Source organism: Scyliorhinus torazame, chromosome 1, assembly GCF_047496885.1.
Source record: "Scyliorhinus torazame isolate Kashiwa2021f chromosome 1, sScyTor2.1, whole genome shotgun sequence".
NCBI classification, from domain to species: domain Eukaryota; kingdom Metazoa; phylum Chordata; class Chondrichthyes; order Carcharhiniformes; family Scyliorhinidae; genus Scyliorhinus; species Scyliorhinus torazame.
In genome coordinates, this window is record NC_092707.1 from 104,108,660 (window position 1) to 104,124,673 (window position 16,014).

The 16,014-nt window shown below is 50.2% G+C and overlaps 1 protein-coding gene across 1 annotated transcript in view; it reads right to left on the minus strand.

The window, feature by feature from the left end:
- Positions 1 to 1,319: 1,319 nt before the first annotated feature.
- Positions 1,320 to 16,014, minus strand: part of LOC140410707 (glutathione S-transferase theta-3-like) — a 73,149-nt gene continuing 58,454 nt past the window's right edge. The window contains exons 2-5 of the mRNA XM_072499149.1: positions 15,926 to 16,013; positions 9,462 to 9,612; positions 4,373 to 4,549; positions 1,320 to 1,798 (exon numbers count right to left, since the gene is read on the minus strand). Of these exons, the coding sequence (XP_072355250.1) occupies positions 1,595 to 1,798; positions 4,373 to 4,549; positions 9,462 to 9,612; positions 15,926 to 16,013 (620 nt within the window). The 3' untranslated portion in view covers positions 1,320 to 1,594. The remainder of the gene's footprint in view (positions 1,799 to 4,372; positions 4,550 to 9,461; positions 9,613 to 15,925; position 16,014) is intronic.

The window sequence follows — 16,014 nt, forward strand, 5'->3', positions numbered from 1 at the left end:
ATGAACATTCTGCCGAGGTTCCTAGTTTTGTTCCAATGCCTTCCTATTTTTCTCGCTAAATCATTCTTTGCTGGGGTGAACAAGTTAGTGAATTCCTTTATATAGGCGGGTAGGGTGCCAAGAAATTTTCAGGGTGTACTTCCAGAGGGGCCAACAGTTGGGTGGTCTAGCACTACCCAATTTCCTCATGTATTACTGAGCAGCCAACATGGAGAAGGTGTTGGGGTGGCACAGAGAATCGGACACCATATGGGGGAAGATGGAGGCAAGTTTCGGTAAAGGGTCGAGCCTCTGGGCCCTAATAACGGCACCACTGCCATCTTAGATGAGGATGTGTGGAATGAGGCCCTTTGTAAGGTAAATTCCAGGTCATCCTGCGCATGGCTCAGCCTGAACCAACTCAAGGGGGTTCATGGAGCTCATCTAACCAAAAGTAGGATGAGCGGCTTCTTTGATGAAATGGAGGACAGGTGCGAGTGGTGATCTCGTGCACCCGGCAACCATACGTACATGTTCTGCTCCTGCCCAAGATGGTGAACTTTTGGATCTCCTTCTTTAGCACCGTGTCAGCGATTCTTGACATTGATCTGGAGCCTTGTCCCATTGGTGGCCATTTTACAGTGTGGCGGGCCGGGGTGAGGGTGGATGCCCTCGCCTTTGCTTCACTGATAGCTCAAAGGCGAGTTCTGCTGGGATGGAGTGTGTCCGCTCCGCCTAATGCCTCGGCCTTGGGTGACCTTATGGACTTTTTATACCTGGAAAAGGTCAAGTACACCATCAGGGGATCGGTGGAGGGATTTTGCATGAAGTGGCAGCCATTTATCTCTCAGTTCAAAGAGTTACTCACCATCAGCTGTTGGGATGAGGGGGAGGTCGGGTTTATTGGTGGGGTTAGGGGGATACGGGGGCATTTGGATGTAGCTTTAGTTGTGTATTTTTCTATATCACTGATTTCTTGTTAATGTGACAATTCATGTTTGAACGAATTTCATAGTTGTGTTGTAGTTTAGTTTGTGCTTGTTAAATATAAAACCTTAAATTAAATATTATTTTTAAAAAATACTATGCAATCTATCTAAAAATATTATTTTCTGAAAGGAGTTATCTTATTTACATTTGAACGTATCAAGGAAAACTCCTCTCACTGACTCTTGAGGGAGCCTGTCCCCGAAGTTGAAAACGTGCAGGCTGACCCATGGATGAACTAAAAGCCTATAAATTCAGCGAGATCACCTCAGCGAGAGTTGGCACCTTCAGAAAAGGGAGAAATAATGAAAAAAATGGAGGCCAAACAAATTAGAAAAACACAGGAGCCAAAGTTCTCATTGTTTCTGGCAGTTTATTTGATTGTAGGCGATGTTGGACCATGCTAGGCCGAGCTGCAGTTAACAGGCACCTCAGACACCAGCAGCTGGATTTTCCGCCAGCGGGATCCTCCGTTTCACCGGCAGAGCACTCACGCCTGCAGATTTCCCGACGGCGTGGGGGTTCCCACAATGGGAAACCCCATTGACCAGCTGACGGGTGGGAGAATCCTGCTGCCGACGGGGTCGCGCTGCAACAGAAAACGGGCGCGGCGGGACGGAGAATCCCTTTATCTGTATATTTTCTGCAGGTGCTTTGCAAGTTGCTGCATCGTAGGAGAGTTACGGTCTAAAGCCTTTAGCGAAGCCTTAATCTTCATCGTCTTCTCATGGGCCTCATCAAATAACGCCTTTCCCACATCACCCTTGACTCGCTCACGCCATTCGATGAGCTTGGGTCGACCTTCCAAAGGGTCAAATCCAGTACCTAGAGGCTGTAAAGGAGATACAACAGGAGATCAACGAGTGAGAGACCTTGCCCCTCCCTCCTTCTATTTCTCATTTATATGCTGTCCCTTGGCAACATGATCCTAAGGCTTGGTGTTAATTTTCACAAAGACACTGATGACACCCAACTCTACCTCACCACCATCTTTCTCCACTTCTCCCCATCTCTCCTTGGTCAAATTACCGGGTGCTCCAATTACATATTGGGAAGCCTGAAGCTATTGTATTTGGGCTCTGCTCCAAACGCTGTTCCCTAACTAATAATAATAATCATTATTATTAGCTACTGACTCCCGTCATCCTGGTAAAAGTCTGAGATTAATCCAGCCTTGTTGTGCCACATTTGATCCCAAGATGACTTTTCAATCTCATTTGGACACCATCTCTAAGGCCTCCTATTTCCACCTCCATAACATGGCCCAACTTTGCCCCTGTCTCAGCTGATCTGCTGCTGAAACCCTCATCCACGCTCTCATCACCTCTGCACTTGACTATTCCAACACATTCCTGGCTGCCCTTCCACATTCTACCCTCACATCATCTTGAAGTCATCTAAAACTCTACTGCCAGTGTCTTAACTCACAGCAAGTCCTGTTCCCCCATCACCCTGCCCAACACTGGCTCCTGGTCAAGCAGTGCCTTGATCTTAAAATTCTCAGGCTCGTTATCAAATCCCTCAATGGCCTCATCCCCTCCCTATCTCTGTAATCTCCTCCAGCCCCACAACCCTCTGAAATCTCTGCTTTATTCTAATTTGGGCCTCTTGTGCATTCCAATGCACGGTAGCATAGTGGTAGCGATTCCCGGCTTGGGTCACTGTCTGTGCGGAGTCTGCATGTTCTCCCCGTGTGTGCGTGGGTTTCCTCCGGGTGCTCCGGTTTCCTCCCACAGTCCAAAGATGTGCAGGTTAGGTGGATTGGCCATGAAAAATTGCCCTTAGTGTCCAAAATTGCCCTTAGTGTTGGGTGGGGTTACTGGGTTATGGGGATAGGTTGGAGGTGTGGGCTTGGGTAGGGTGCTCTTTCCAAGAGCCGGTGCAGACTCGATGGGCCGAATGGCCTCCTTCTGCACTGTAAATTCTATGAACTCATATTTGCTCCTCCATTGGTGGCCATGCCTTCAGTCTGGCAACCCCTCATCTCTGCCCCTCGCTCTCTCGTTCCTCCTTCAAGACACTTCCTAAAACCTATCTCTGCGACCCCGCTTTTGGTCACCTGACCTAGACTCTTGTCTCGGTATCATACTGTGTTTTATAATGTTTCTGTGAAGCACCTTGGGACATTTCATTACATTAAAGGCACTATATAAATAAATGAATTCATATGAAGATGGCAGACATTGACACTGATGACTGGGAGACAGTTGCTGATTGCTGTGACGTCTAGAGGCTGAAAGTTTGGAAGGGCATTGGAAGAGCTGAGCAGAAACAAGAAGCTCAGCTTGTGGAGAAGGTGGTCCAGAGAAAAGAGAGGCCAGGGAACATTGCACCCTCTCAGCCCACTGTGCACATCTGCAGCAAGTGTTCCAGAGACGGGCCAGGTCAGATGGGGCTCCTGAGGCACATCCGGAAATGGTTAACACAGGATGGAAGGCTGTCAGCTATTGTGTTGAGTTGTTGTGTTGAGACTGGGACTGAGAGATCAGAGAGAGTGAAGAGTGAGACTGAGAAATGAGTCTGGGGTGGAGAGATCAGAGTGGGGGAGAGACTGGGACTAAGGGATTAGAGAGAGTCTGGGAATGAGAGATTGAAGAGAGAGCCTGGGATTAAAAGATTAGAGAGCAAGAGAGACTGGGACTGGGAGATTAGAGAGCGAGAGAGAGTGAGAAACTGGGATTGAGAGATAATCTCAATGGGCAGTCACTGAATGAGAGTCTCTCTCTCTCTCTCGTCACTCATTCCCAGTCTCTCTCTCTCTAATCTCTCAGGCCCAGTCTCTCTCTCTAATCTCTCATTCCCAGTCTCTCTCTCTCTAATCTCTCACTCCCAGTCTCTCTCTCTCTAATCTCTCACTCCCAGTCTCTCTCTCTCTAATCTCTCAGGCCCAGTCTCTCTCTCTAATCTCTCATTCCCAGTCTCTCTCTCTCTAATCTCTCACTCCCAGTCTCTCTCTCTCTAATCTCTCACTCCCAGTCTCTCTCTCTCTAATCTCTCATTGTGACTATTGGTCATTTGAACAATGTATTGAAGAGCTGCCTAGGCCATTGTAAAGGAATAATTTCTGAAAACTCTCTGGATCCATCAAGACCAATTGATCTCTTTGTACGACCATGATGACACTCTATTGGTTGGAAGTGTAATTTTTTTAAAATTTAGCGTACCCAATTTTTTTTTTAAATTAAGAGGCAATTTAGCGTGGCCAATCCACCTACTCTGCACATCTTTTGGGTTGTGGGGGCGACACCCACGCAGACACGGGGAGATTGTACAAATTCCACACGGACAGTGACCCAGGGCTGGGATCGAATCCGGGTCCTCGGTGCCGTGAGGCAGCAGTGCTAACCACTGCGCCAGCATGCTGCCCTGTTTGGAAATCTAATTGAGCCGATTCCAATTCTCTCACCTGCATCAGTTCAACGAGTGCGACCAGGTCTGCCAGGGATACTTTCTCGCCCACAATGTACGGTTTGCCCTGAAGGAACTTATCTTCGAAGGTCTGTATTGATTTTTGCAGATCCTCCAGGGCCTCATCCATTCTGTCCTTGGGAATTGGCTGCCCAGTTAAAGTTGGCAATAGGCCCTAGGATAAAACAGATGAGGACAGGTCAGCAGCACAAGGCGCTCTCACAAGATGGTAATACACAGCCCTGAGGAACCTTAACACAGCAGAAGACTAAACCCAGCCATTGGGATTGTGTTCAGTGAACCGTCAAACTCACTCACATTTTGCAAGTGCCCGTTAGAATCTAACTGGTGAACATGTCCCTCCACTATCAGCGTTTGTGTATCTCTCTCCCTGGCCAACTCCTCCTCTCCCACTGGCTGTGATCTCAACATCAAATAAACATTCCCTCCATCCCTATCTCCTTGAAGTCCAAAGAATATCTATTCCCTCTATTTGGATCCCTCTTGACCAGAAATGGGGCTGGATTCTTCGTTTTTGGGACTATGTCCTCACGCAGTCGAGAAAATTGTGGTCTTTTTCCTGTTTATTGGGCAGCAAACATTTATTGAGGAGGATATGTTTATGGGGAGGAAACATTTATTCGGCAGGGGATATTTATTGGGGAGGGTGATGTTTATTGGGAAGGGGTGTTTATTAGGGAGGGGTGATTTTTGGGGGAGGGGATGTTTATTGAGGAGGGAATGTTTATTGGAAAGGAGTGTTTATTGGGAAGGGATGTTTATTGGGGGGTGATTTTTGGGGGAATTGTGGTCAGGAAAACTGGCGTCAAAAGGCCATAGATTCACCGTATAGCTGCTGATACAGCCCCCCACACTTCCGGGTCAGAGGCCGCGCATGCGCACAGCGGACGCCTCCGAGCCGTGCTCCATGGCGCATTCAGCCCACGGACCTCGACTGCCGAAATAGTGCCCGCATCAGCCGCTCGCCCGAAATGGGCCGCCCGCACACATAGCCCCCAGTCCCGAATGAAGCCCCCCCACCCTCCGATTGGCCCTCTCCTGACTGTGGCGGCCCTGGACTGAGTCCGCAGCCGCCACGCGAGGTTCCTGCATGGCAGGACCATGTTAGAACCACGCCGTTGGGAATTCGGCTGGTCAGGGATGGAGAATCACGGGCGGGCCTCAGGCGTTGGCTTGAGGCAGTGGATACTCGGCGCGGAGTACTCGCGGCGGAAAATAGCGGAACCGGCGTCTACCTGATTGCCTGATTGGCCTGGATTTTGGTCCCTTGCCAAGCTGGAAAGATATATCCCTCATGCGTTGATTGATGGAGTGGTTCACGGGAATTTAGAAATTGATTCTGGGTGTAACAGGGTATTGTTCAGGTTATCAGTAGCAGATGAGGTGTGACTGGGCAGAACAAGAAACACGATGGCGAGGTTATGAATAGTCTGGTTCAGTTTCAGATCCTGGGTGAGATCTTCCGGCCCTTCCTACCCCATAGGATATTCCGGTCCCATCGACCCCGTCCGGGACATCAGCAGAACTGGAAGATCCCGCCATGGGTCAGTGGCATGCCAGATTTACAGCAGGGACGGGGGTCTGGAAAATGCCGGCCAGTGGCCAGGGAGAGGGCTGGAGTCAGTGACTCAGAAACAGAGCTTGTAGTCCAGGCTGAGGACAATGGCTTTGGCCTTCGCAAAGTTACCTTGGGAAAAACTGCAGCTCATCGAGGACTAGATGTTGGGTCAGCAGTCTGACAACACAGAGGCATTGGAGGGGCTGAGAGAGGAGGTGAGAGATAGAGTTAAGTGTCATCAACTTGTATGTGACTCGGTTAACGTGACCAATTAAGAATCAACATGAAGGAAAGGAAAAGGAGGGAGTCAGGGAAAGATCCCTAATTCCCAGAGCTCACAGTGCAAGAAGAGGAAGAGAAGCCATTGCGGGAGGGCACTCTGCTATGACCTGATCAAGATCAAAGTGGATCCAAGTAAGGGCAGCCCTACCGAGATGGACAATGGAGGACAGATTGTGTCAAACAGAAGCAGAGGCCATAGGCACAAGAATCAATATAACAGATTTAAAACAGAGACCAGGAGAGTCACACAGAGTGGCGAGGAGGTGGGATTCACTTCCAGGGTTAAAGGTTGAGTTGGAAACTACCTTCAAACGCAGAGTCAGATTGGAGAGTTAAATGAAGAAAAAGTTGTTGATGGGACAGAGGAGAAATGAGTAAATATTTTGAGAAATATTTAGTCACGGGGCAGATATACCCAAACTACCATTAATGTAGTAATAAATCATCTTGTAGTACTTCATAGTGAATGTTATAGTACAAAAATTAACATTGAATCCTGAAAGGCAACATGAGGATAGTTCTAAAAGCTGGCTCAAAAAGGAATGTGTTCAGGAACCTGTTGAAAGAGAACCTCGAGGATTCGTAGGGCAGTCCCTCGTCAGGGGGCCTGGCATTGCCGATCCTGGTATTTTAATATTGGGCAGCTAATGCAAAGAAGGTGTTGCATTGGTGTAGTTATCCGGGAAGGAGCTGGAGAAAGTGGTCGATTTGTTCCTGGAGGGGCAGTTTTCCAGTCTAGAGGAATTGACAGGAAAGTTTGAGCTCTCGGGTTAAGTTTCATTCAGATATCTCCAAGTCCGCAACTTTGCAAAATGGATTTTCCCGACATTCCCCGTGGCGCCGCCAACATCTCTAATGGAGAGGGTTCTTTCGCTCACAGGGTAGGAGGACGTAGGCACGTCTGGTATTTATGGATGGATTCCGTCAGGCGATTTGGTGTCAGTGGAGGCGAGGGAAGGGTCCATAGTGGATGATGAGGTGTGGAATGAGGCTCTTTGCACAGTGAACTCCACATCCTTGTGCACGAGGCTTGGTTTGATCCAACTTAAGGTAGTTTTTAGGGAGCACCTGACCAAGTCCAGAATGAGTCACTTCTTTGCAGTGGTGGAGGACAGGTGCGAGCGCTGTTCAGGAGGTCTGGCTAATCACACACACACATCTCCTGGTCTTGGTCCAAGCTCGTGGGTTTCTGGGTCTCCTTTTAGCACCATGACGGCAATTCTGGAGATTGAGTTGGAGCCCTTCCATTAGTGACCATATTTTGGGTGTCAAGACTCGCCGGGGCTGCAGAAGGGTGTTGGGACCGGAGACGAGTGCTGCTGGGGTGGGGCTCCAGCCAGTGCCTCAGTGTGGCTGGGAGACTGAATGGAGTTCCTATAAATCGAGGAAGTCAATTTATGAAAATGAAATGAAAATCGCTTATTGTCACAAGTAGGCTTCAAATGAAGTTACTGTGAAAAGCCCCTAGTCGCCACATTTCCGGCGCCTGTTCGGGGAGGCTGTTACGGGACAAGTACACAATGAGGAGAGCAATCAAGGGGTTCTAATAGAGATGGCAGCCGCTTATTGTTTATTTCAAAGAATTGGTCACCATTAGTTGTTAAGGGGAAAGGGAAGGGGAGGTCAAGTTTTTGTGAAGGGTTGTTTTGTGTTTTTTTTAATGTATGTAATTGTGTTTACTCTTTCTTGTTATTTTAAGACCATAAGACCATAAGACATAGGAGCGGAAGTAAGGCCATTCAGCCCATCGAGTCCACTCCACCATTCAATCATGGCTGAGTTCAACTCCATTTACCCGCTCTCTCTCCATAGCCCTTAATTCCTCGAGAAATCAAGAATTCATCAACTTCTGCCTTAAAGACACTCAACGTCCTGGCCTCCACCGCCCTCTGTGGCAATGAATTCCACAGACCCACCACTCTCTGGCTGAAGAAATTTCTCCTCATCTCTGTTCTAAAGTGACTCCCTTTTATTCTAAGGCTGTGCCCCCGGGTCCTAGTCTCCCCTGCTAATGGAAACAACTTCCCTACATCCACCCTATCTAAGCCATTCATTATCTTGTAAGTTTCTATTAGATCTCCCCTCAACCTCCTAAACTCCAATGAATATAATCCCAGGATCCTCAGACGTTCATCGTATGTTAGGCCTACCATTCCTGGGATCATCCGTGTGAATCTCCGCTGGACCCGCTCCAGTGCCAGTATGTCCTTCCTGAGGTGTGGGACCCAAAATTGCTCACAGTATTCTAAATGGGGCCTAACTAATGCTTTATAAAGCTTCAGAAGTACATCCCTGCTTTTATATTCCAAGCCTCTTGAGATGAATGACAACATTGCATTTGCTTTCTTAATTACGGACTCAACCTGCAAGTTTACCTTTAGAGAATCTGGACTAGGACTCCCAAGTCCCTTTGCACTTCAGCATTATGAATTTTGTCACCGTTTAGAAAATAGTCCATGCCTCTATTCTTTTTTCCAAAGTGCAAGACCTCGCACTTGCCCACGTTGAATTTCATCAGCCATTTCTTGGACCACTCTCCTAAACTGTCTGAATCTTTCTGCAGCCTCCCCACCTCCTCCATACTACCTGCCCTCCACCTATCTTTGTATCATCGGCAAACTTAGCCAGAATGCCCCCAGTCCCGTCACCTAGATCGTTAATATATAAAGAGAACAGCTGTGGCCCCAACACTGAACCCTGCGGGACACCACTCGTCACTGGTTGCCATTCCGAAAAAGAACCTTTTATCCCAACTCTCTGCCTTCTGCCTGACAGCCAATCGTCAATCCATGTTAGTACCTTGCCTCGAATACCATGGGCCCTTATTTTACTCAGCAGTCTCCCGTGAGGCACCTTATCAAAGGCCTTTTGGAAGTCAAGGTAGATAACATCCATTGGCTCTCCTTGGTCTAACCTATTTGTTATCTCTTCAAAGATTTTGTATTCTCTAAAGTGAAAATTGTGAATAAAAATATATTTTTTTAAAGTAGAGAGAGCCAGTGACTCGGAGAGGTTTAGGGAAGGAATTTGAGAGCTTAGGCCTTTGACACAGGTGGGGGTAGGACGTGAGGACTCACAAAATGTCAAGCAGGGCAGGGAGTCATTCCGAGCAAAAATGGAGTGTTGGGAATGATTCCTGAAAGGAGAATGTGAATCTGGCTGCTTTGTGGGTGAGGATTGAATCGATCTTTTCCAAGAAATATAGCAAGCAAATAGCTGATTTTACCCTCAACATGAAAATCCTGGATCCGTGATAACGAATTGTCATGTGCTGCCAGGAGAGATATTCATCCACCCGAGCCCGTTTCTGCAGGTCTGCTGGGTACCAGTGGTCAGGGGTCGGGTATTTACAAGCCAGGTATTTCAGAATTGCCACACTGCAAGAGAAAGAGTTAGAGTCATTCTCCATCAGAGTCATTGTCTGTCAGAGTCACTCTCCATCAGAGTCCCTCTCCGTCAGAGTCACTCTCCATCAGAGTCACTCTCCATCAGAGTCACTCTCCATCAGAGTCACTCTCCATCAGAGTCACTCCCCATCAGAGTCATTCTCCGTCAGAGTCACTCTCCGTCAGAGTCACTCTCCATCAGAGTCACTCTCCATCAGAGTCACTCCCCAACAGAGTCACTCTCCATCAGAGTCACTCTCCGTCAGAGTCACTCTCCATCAGAGTCACACTCCATCAGAGTCACTCTCCATCAGAGTCACTCTCCATCAGAGACACTCTACATCAGAGTCACTCTCCATCAGTGTCACTCCCCATCAGGGTCACTCTCCATCAGAGTCACTCTCCATCAGAGTCACTCTCCATCAGTGTCACTCCCCATCAGAGTCACTCTCCATCAGAGTCACTCTCCATCAGAGTCACTCTCCATCAGAGTCACTCTCCGTCAGAGTAACTCTCCATCAGAGTCACTCTCCATCAGAGTCACTCTCCATCAGAGTCACTCCCCATCAGAGTCACTCTCCATCAGAGTCACTCTCCATCAGAATCACTCTCCATCAGAGTCCCTCTCCATCAAAGTCACTCTCCGTCAGAGTCACTCCCCATCAGAGTCACTCCCCATCAGAGTCACTCTCCATGAGAATCACTCTCCATCAGAGTCCCTCTCCATCAGAGTCACTCTCCATCAGAGTCACTCCCCATCAGAGTCACTCTCCATCAGATTCACTCTCCATCAGAATCACTCTCCATCAGAGTCCCTCTCCATCAGAGTCACTCTCCGTCAGAGTCACTCCCCATCAGAGTCACTCCCCATCAGAGTCACTCTCCATCAGAATCACTCTCCATCAGAGTCCCTCTCCATCAGAGTCACTCTCCATCAGAGTCACTCTCCGTCAGAGTCACTCCCCATCAGAGTCACTCCCCATCAGAGTCACTCCCCATCAGAGTCACTCCCCATCAGAGTCACTCCCCATCAGAGTCCCTATCCATCAGAGTCACTCTCCATCAGAGTCACTCTCCATCAGAGTCACTCTCCGTCAGAGTCACTCTCCATCAGAGTCCCTCTCCATCAGAGTCACTCTCCATCAGAGCCACTCTCCATCAGAGTCACTCTCCATCAGAGTCACTCCCCATCAGAGTCACTCTCCATCAGAGTCACTCTCCATCAGAGTCACTCCCCGTCAGAGTCACTCTACATCAGAGTCACTTCCCATCAGAGTCACTCTCCATCAGAGTCACTCTCCATCAGAGTCACTCCGTCAGAGTCCCTCTCCATCAGAGTCACTCTCCATCAGAGTCACTCCCCATCAGTGTCACTCCCCATCAGAGTCACTCTCCATCAGAGTCACTCTCCGTCAGAGTCACTCTCCATCAGAGTCACTCTCCATCAGAGTCACTCTCCATCAACGTCACTCTCCATCAGAGTCACTCTCCATCAGAGTCACTCCCCATCAGAGTCCCTCTCCATCAGAGTCAGTCTCGATCAGAGTCACTCTCCATCAGAGTCACTCTCCGTCAGAGTCACTTTCCATCAACGTCACTCTCCATCAGAGTCACTCCCCATCAGAGTCACTCTCCCTCAGAGTCACTCTCCATCAGAGTCACTCTCCATCAGAGTCACTCTCCGTCAGAGTCACTTTCCATCAGAGTCATTCTCCATCAGAGTCACTCTCCATCAGTCACTCTCCATCAGAGTCACTCTCCATCAGAGTCACTCTCCATCAGTCACTCTCCATCAGAGTCACTCTCCATCAGAGTCACTCTCCGTCAGAGTCACTCTCCATCAGAGTCACTCTCCATCAGAGTCACTCTCCGTCAGAGTCACTCTCCATCAGAGTCACTCTCCGTCAGAGTCACTCCCCATCAGAGTCCCTCTCCATCAGAGTCACTCTCCATCAGAGTCACTCTCCGTCAGAGTCACTCTCCGTCAGAGTCACTTTCCATCAGAGTCACTCTCCATCAGAGTCACTCTCCATCAGAGTCACTCCCCATCAGAGACACTCTCCATCAGATTCACTCTCCATCAGAATCACTCTCCATCAGAGTCCCTCTCCATCAGAGTCACTCTCCGTCAGAGTCACTCCCCATCAGAGTCACTCCCCATCAGAGTCACTCTCCATCAGAATCACTCTCCATCAGAGTCCCTCTCCATCAGAGTCACTCTCCATCAGAGTCACTCTCCGTCAGAGTCACTCCCCATCAGAGTCACTCCCCATCAGAGTCACTCCCCATCAGAGTCACTCCCCATCAGAGTCACTCCCCATCAGAGTCCCTATCCATCAGAGTCACTCTCCATCAGAGTCACTCTCCATCAGAGTCACTCTCCGTCAGAGTCACTCTCCATCAGAGTCCCTCTCCATCAGAGTCACTCTCCATCAGAGCCACTCTCCATCAGAGTCACTCTCCATCAGAGTCACTCCCCATCAGAGTCACTCTCCATCAGAGTCACTCTCCATCAGAGTCACTCCCCGTCAGAGTCACTCTACATCAGAGTCACTTCCCATCAGAGTCACTCTCCATCAGAGTCACTCTCCATCAGAGTCACTCCGTCAGAGTCCCTCTCCATCAGAGTCACTCTCCATCAGAGTCACTCCCCATCAGTGTCACTCCCCATCAGAGTCACTCTCCATCAGAGTCACTCTCCGTCAGAGTCACTCTCCATCAGAGTCACTCTCCATCAGAGTCACTCTCCATCAACGTCACTCTCCATCAGAGTCACTCTCCATCAGAGTCACTCCCCATCAGAGTCCCTCTCCATCAGAGTCAGTCTCGATCAGAGTCACTCTCCATCAGAGTCACTCTCCGTCAGAGTCACTTTCCATCAACGTCACTCTCCATCAGAGTCACTCCCCATCAGAGTCACTCTCCCTCAGAGTCACTCTCCATCAGAGTCACTCTCCATCAGAGTCACTCTCCGTCAGAGTCACTTTCCATCAGAGTCATTCTCCATCAGAGTCACTCTCCATCAGTCACTCTCCATCAGAGTCACTCTCCATCAGAGTCACTCTCCATCAGTCACTCTCCATCAGAGTCACTCTCCATCAGAGTCACTCTCCGTCAGAGTCACTCTCCATCAGAGTCACTCTCCATCAGAGTCACTCTCCGTCAGAGTCACTCTCCATCAGAGTCACTCTCCGTCAGAGTCACTCCCCATCAGAGTCCCTCTCCATCAGAGTCACTCTCCATCAGAGTCACTCTCCGTCAGAGTCACTCTCCGTCAGAGTCACTTTCCATCAGAGTCACTCTCCATCAGAGTCACTCTCCATCAGAGTCACTCCCCATCAGAGACACTCTCCATCAGAGTCACTCTCCACCAGAGTCACTCTCCATCAGAGTCACTCTCCATCAGAGTCTCTCTCCATCAGAGTCACTCCCCGTCAGGGTCCCTCTCCATCAGAGTCACTCTCCATCAGAGTCACTCTCCGTCAGAGTCACTCTCCGTCAGAGTCACTCTCCATCAGAGTCACTCTCCATCAGAGTCACTCTCCATCAGAGTCACTCTCCATCAGAGTCACTCTCCGTCAGAGTCACTCCCCATCAGAGTCACTCTCCATCAGAGTCACTCTCAATCAGAGTCACTCTCCATCAGAGTCACTGTCCATCAGAGTCACTCTCCATCAGAGTCACTCTCCATCAGAGTCACTCTCCATCAACCTCACTCCCCATCAGAGTCCCTCTCCATCAGAGTCACTCTCCGTCAGAGTCACTCTCCATCAACCTCACTCCCCATCAGAGTCACTCCACATCAGAGTCACTCTCCATCAACCTCACTCCCCATCAGAGTCCCTCTCCATCAGAGTCACTCTCCGTCAGAGTCACTCTCCATCAACCTCACTCCCCATCAGAGTCACTCCACATCAGAGTCACTCTCCATCAGAGTCACTCTCCATCAGAGTCCCTTTCCATCTAAGTCACTCTCCATCAGAGTCACTCTCCATCAGAGTCACTCCCCATCAGAGTCACTCCCCATCAGAGTCACTGTCCATCAGAGTCACTTTCCATCAGAGTCACTCTCCATCAGGGTCACTCTCCATCAGAGTCACTCTCCATCAGAATCACTCTCCATTAGAGTCACTCTCCATCAGAGTCACTCTCCATCAGGGTCACTCTCCATCAGGGTCACTCTCCATCAGAGTCACTCTCCATCAGAATCACTCTCCATTAGAGTCACTCTCCATCAGAGTCACTCTCCATCAGAGTCACTCTCCGTCAGAGTCACTCCCCGTCAGAGTCACACTCCATCAGAGTCACTCTCCATCAGAGTCACTCTCCATCAGAGTCACTCTCCATCAGAATCACTCTCCATTAGAGTCACTCTCCATCAGAGTCACTCTCCATCAGAGTCACTCTCCGTCAGAGTCACTCCCCGTCAGAGTCACTCTCCATCAGGGTCACTCTCCATCAGGGTCACTCTCCATCAGAGTCACTCTCCATCAGAATCACTCTCCATTAGAGTCACTCTCCATCAGAGTCACTCTCCATCAGAGTCACTCTCCGTCAGAGTCACTCTCCGTCAGAGTCACTCTCCATCAGAGTCACTCTCCATCAGAGTCACTCTCCATCAGAGTCACTCTCCGTCAGAGTCGCTCCCCGTCAGAGTCACTCTCCATTAGAGTCACTCTCCATCAGGGTCACTCTCCATCAGGGTCACTCTCCATCAGAGTCACTCTCCATCAGAGTCACTCTCCGTCAGAGTCACTCTCCATTAGAGTCACTCTCCATCAGAGTCACTCTCCATCAGAGTCACTCTCCATCAGTCGGGACTTCGGCCAGTCGTGGGGGAGGGGGCGGCGGAATGGCGGGGCAGGCCTCCAGCAATGGCCACAGGTAGGTGCTTTTCGGGGCATGGAGAAATGGAGAATCGGTGTCGATCCCGATTTTGTGTCCGCCCCAGCACCATCCGCAATGTCGGCGTCGGGGTGCAGGGAATCCAATCTCCTACCGTTCACATGGAATATTAAACAAGTCCATTCATGAAGGGAAAGCCGGCCCTCTCATCTGGATGAAACAAGCCTGTTGAAGTACTTTCAAGGTGAGGAGGGAAGTTCCACCTGGTGTCTTGGCCAATAATTATCCTTCAATCGACATCATAAAACAAGTGGTCTGATCAGTTCTCTCATTACATTTGAGGGATCTTGCTGTGTACAGATTCAGTGACCCAATTCCTATGTTACAACAGCGATCACATAGTTTTCATTGGCAGCACAATGCTTTTGGATACGCTGAGATTACTAAAAGCACTATAGAGATATTAACCTTTCTTTCTAATACCTGGGGCGGGATTTTCCGATCCCCCACCGGGTCGGAGAATCGCCGGGGGCTGGCGTGAATCCCGCCCCCGCTGTGTCCCGAAGTCTCCGCCACCAGAGATTCAGCGGGGGTGGGAATCGCACCGCGCCGGTCGGCGGGCCCACCCCCGCTGATTCTCCGGCCCGCAATGGGCCGAAGTCCCGCTGCTGGAATGCCTGTCCCGCCAGCGTGGATTAAACCACCTTTTGAACGGCGGGACGAGGCGGCGCGGGCAGGCTCCGGGGTCCTGTGGGGGGCGCGGGGCGATCTGGCCCCGGGGGGTGCCCCCACGGTGGCCTGGCCCGCGATCGGGGCCCACCGATCGGCGGGCGGGCCTGTGCCATGGGGGCACTCATTCCCTTCCGCCTTCGCCATGGTTTCACTATGGTGGAGGCGGAAGAGACCCCCTCCCCTGCGCATGCGCGGACCCGCGTCGCCCGGCGAAGACCTTTCGGCCCCGGCTGGTGTGGCGCCAAAGGCCTTTCCCGCCAGCCGGCGGAGCGCCAACCACTCCGGCGCGGGCCTAGCCCCTCAAGGTGACGGCTTGGCCGCTGAAGGTGCGGAAGCTCCGCACCTTTGGGGCGGCCCGACGCCGGAGTGGTTCCCGCCACTCCATCCCGCCGGGACCCCCCGCCCCGCTGGGTAGGGGAGAATCCCGCCCCTGGTTTCTGTCCAAGGCTTCACTTGCTCAGTTGCTCTGGTCCAATAAACTTCATAAATTGACAATATGGCCCCGGGTCACTGTCCTTGTGGAGTTTGTACATTCTCCCCGAGTCTGCGTGGGTCTCACCCCCACAACCCAAAGATGTGCTGGGTAGATAGAATGGCCATGCTAAATTTCACTTTAATTGGAAATAAATTTACAATAAAACGGCTGCTCTCCCAAACCCATCATCCACAAACCCCGCACCTTTGCACAGAATCTGTTTAGAGTTTGGGATTCGAAGCATGTGCTCACCTCTCGCCCAGTGTGAAGTCTCCATCCTTCATCGCTGGAACCAGTCTCAGCGCATTAACCTTTCCAAGTTCCTCATTGAACTGCTGACC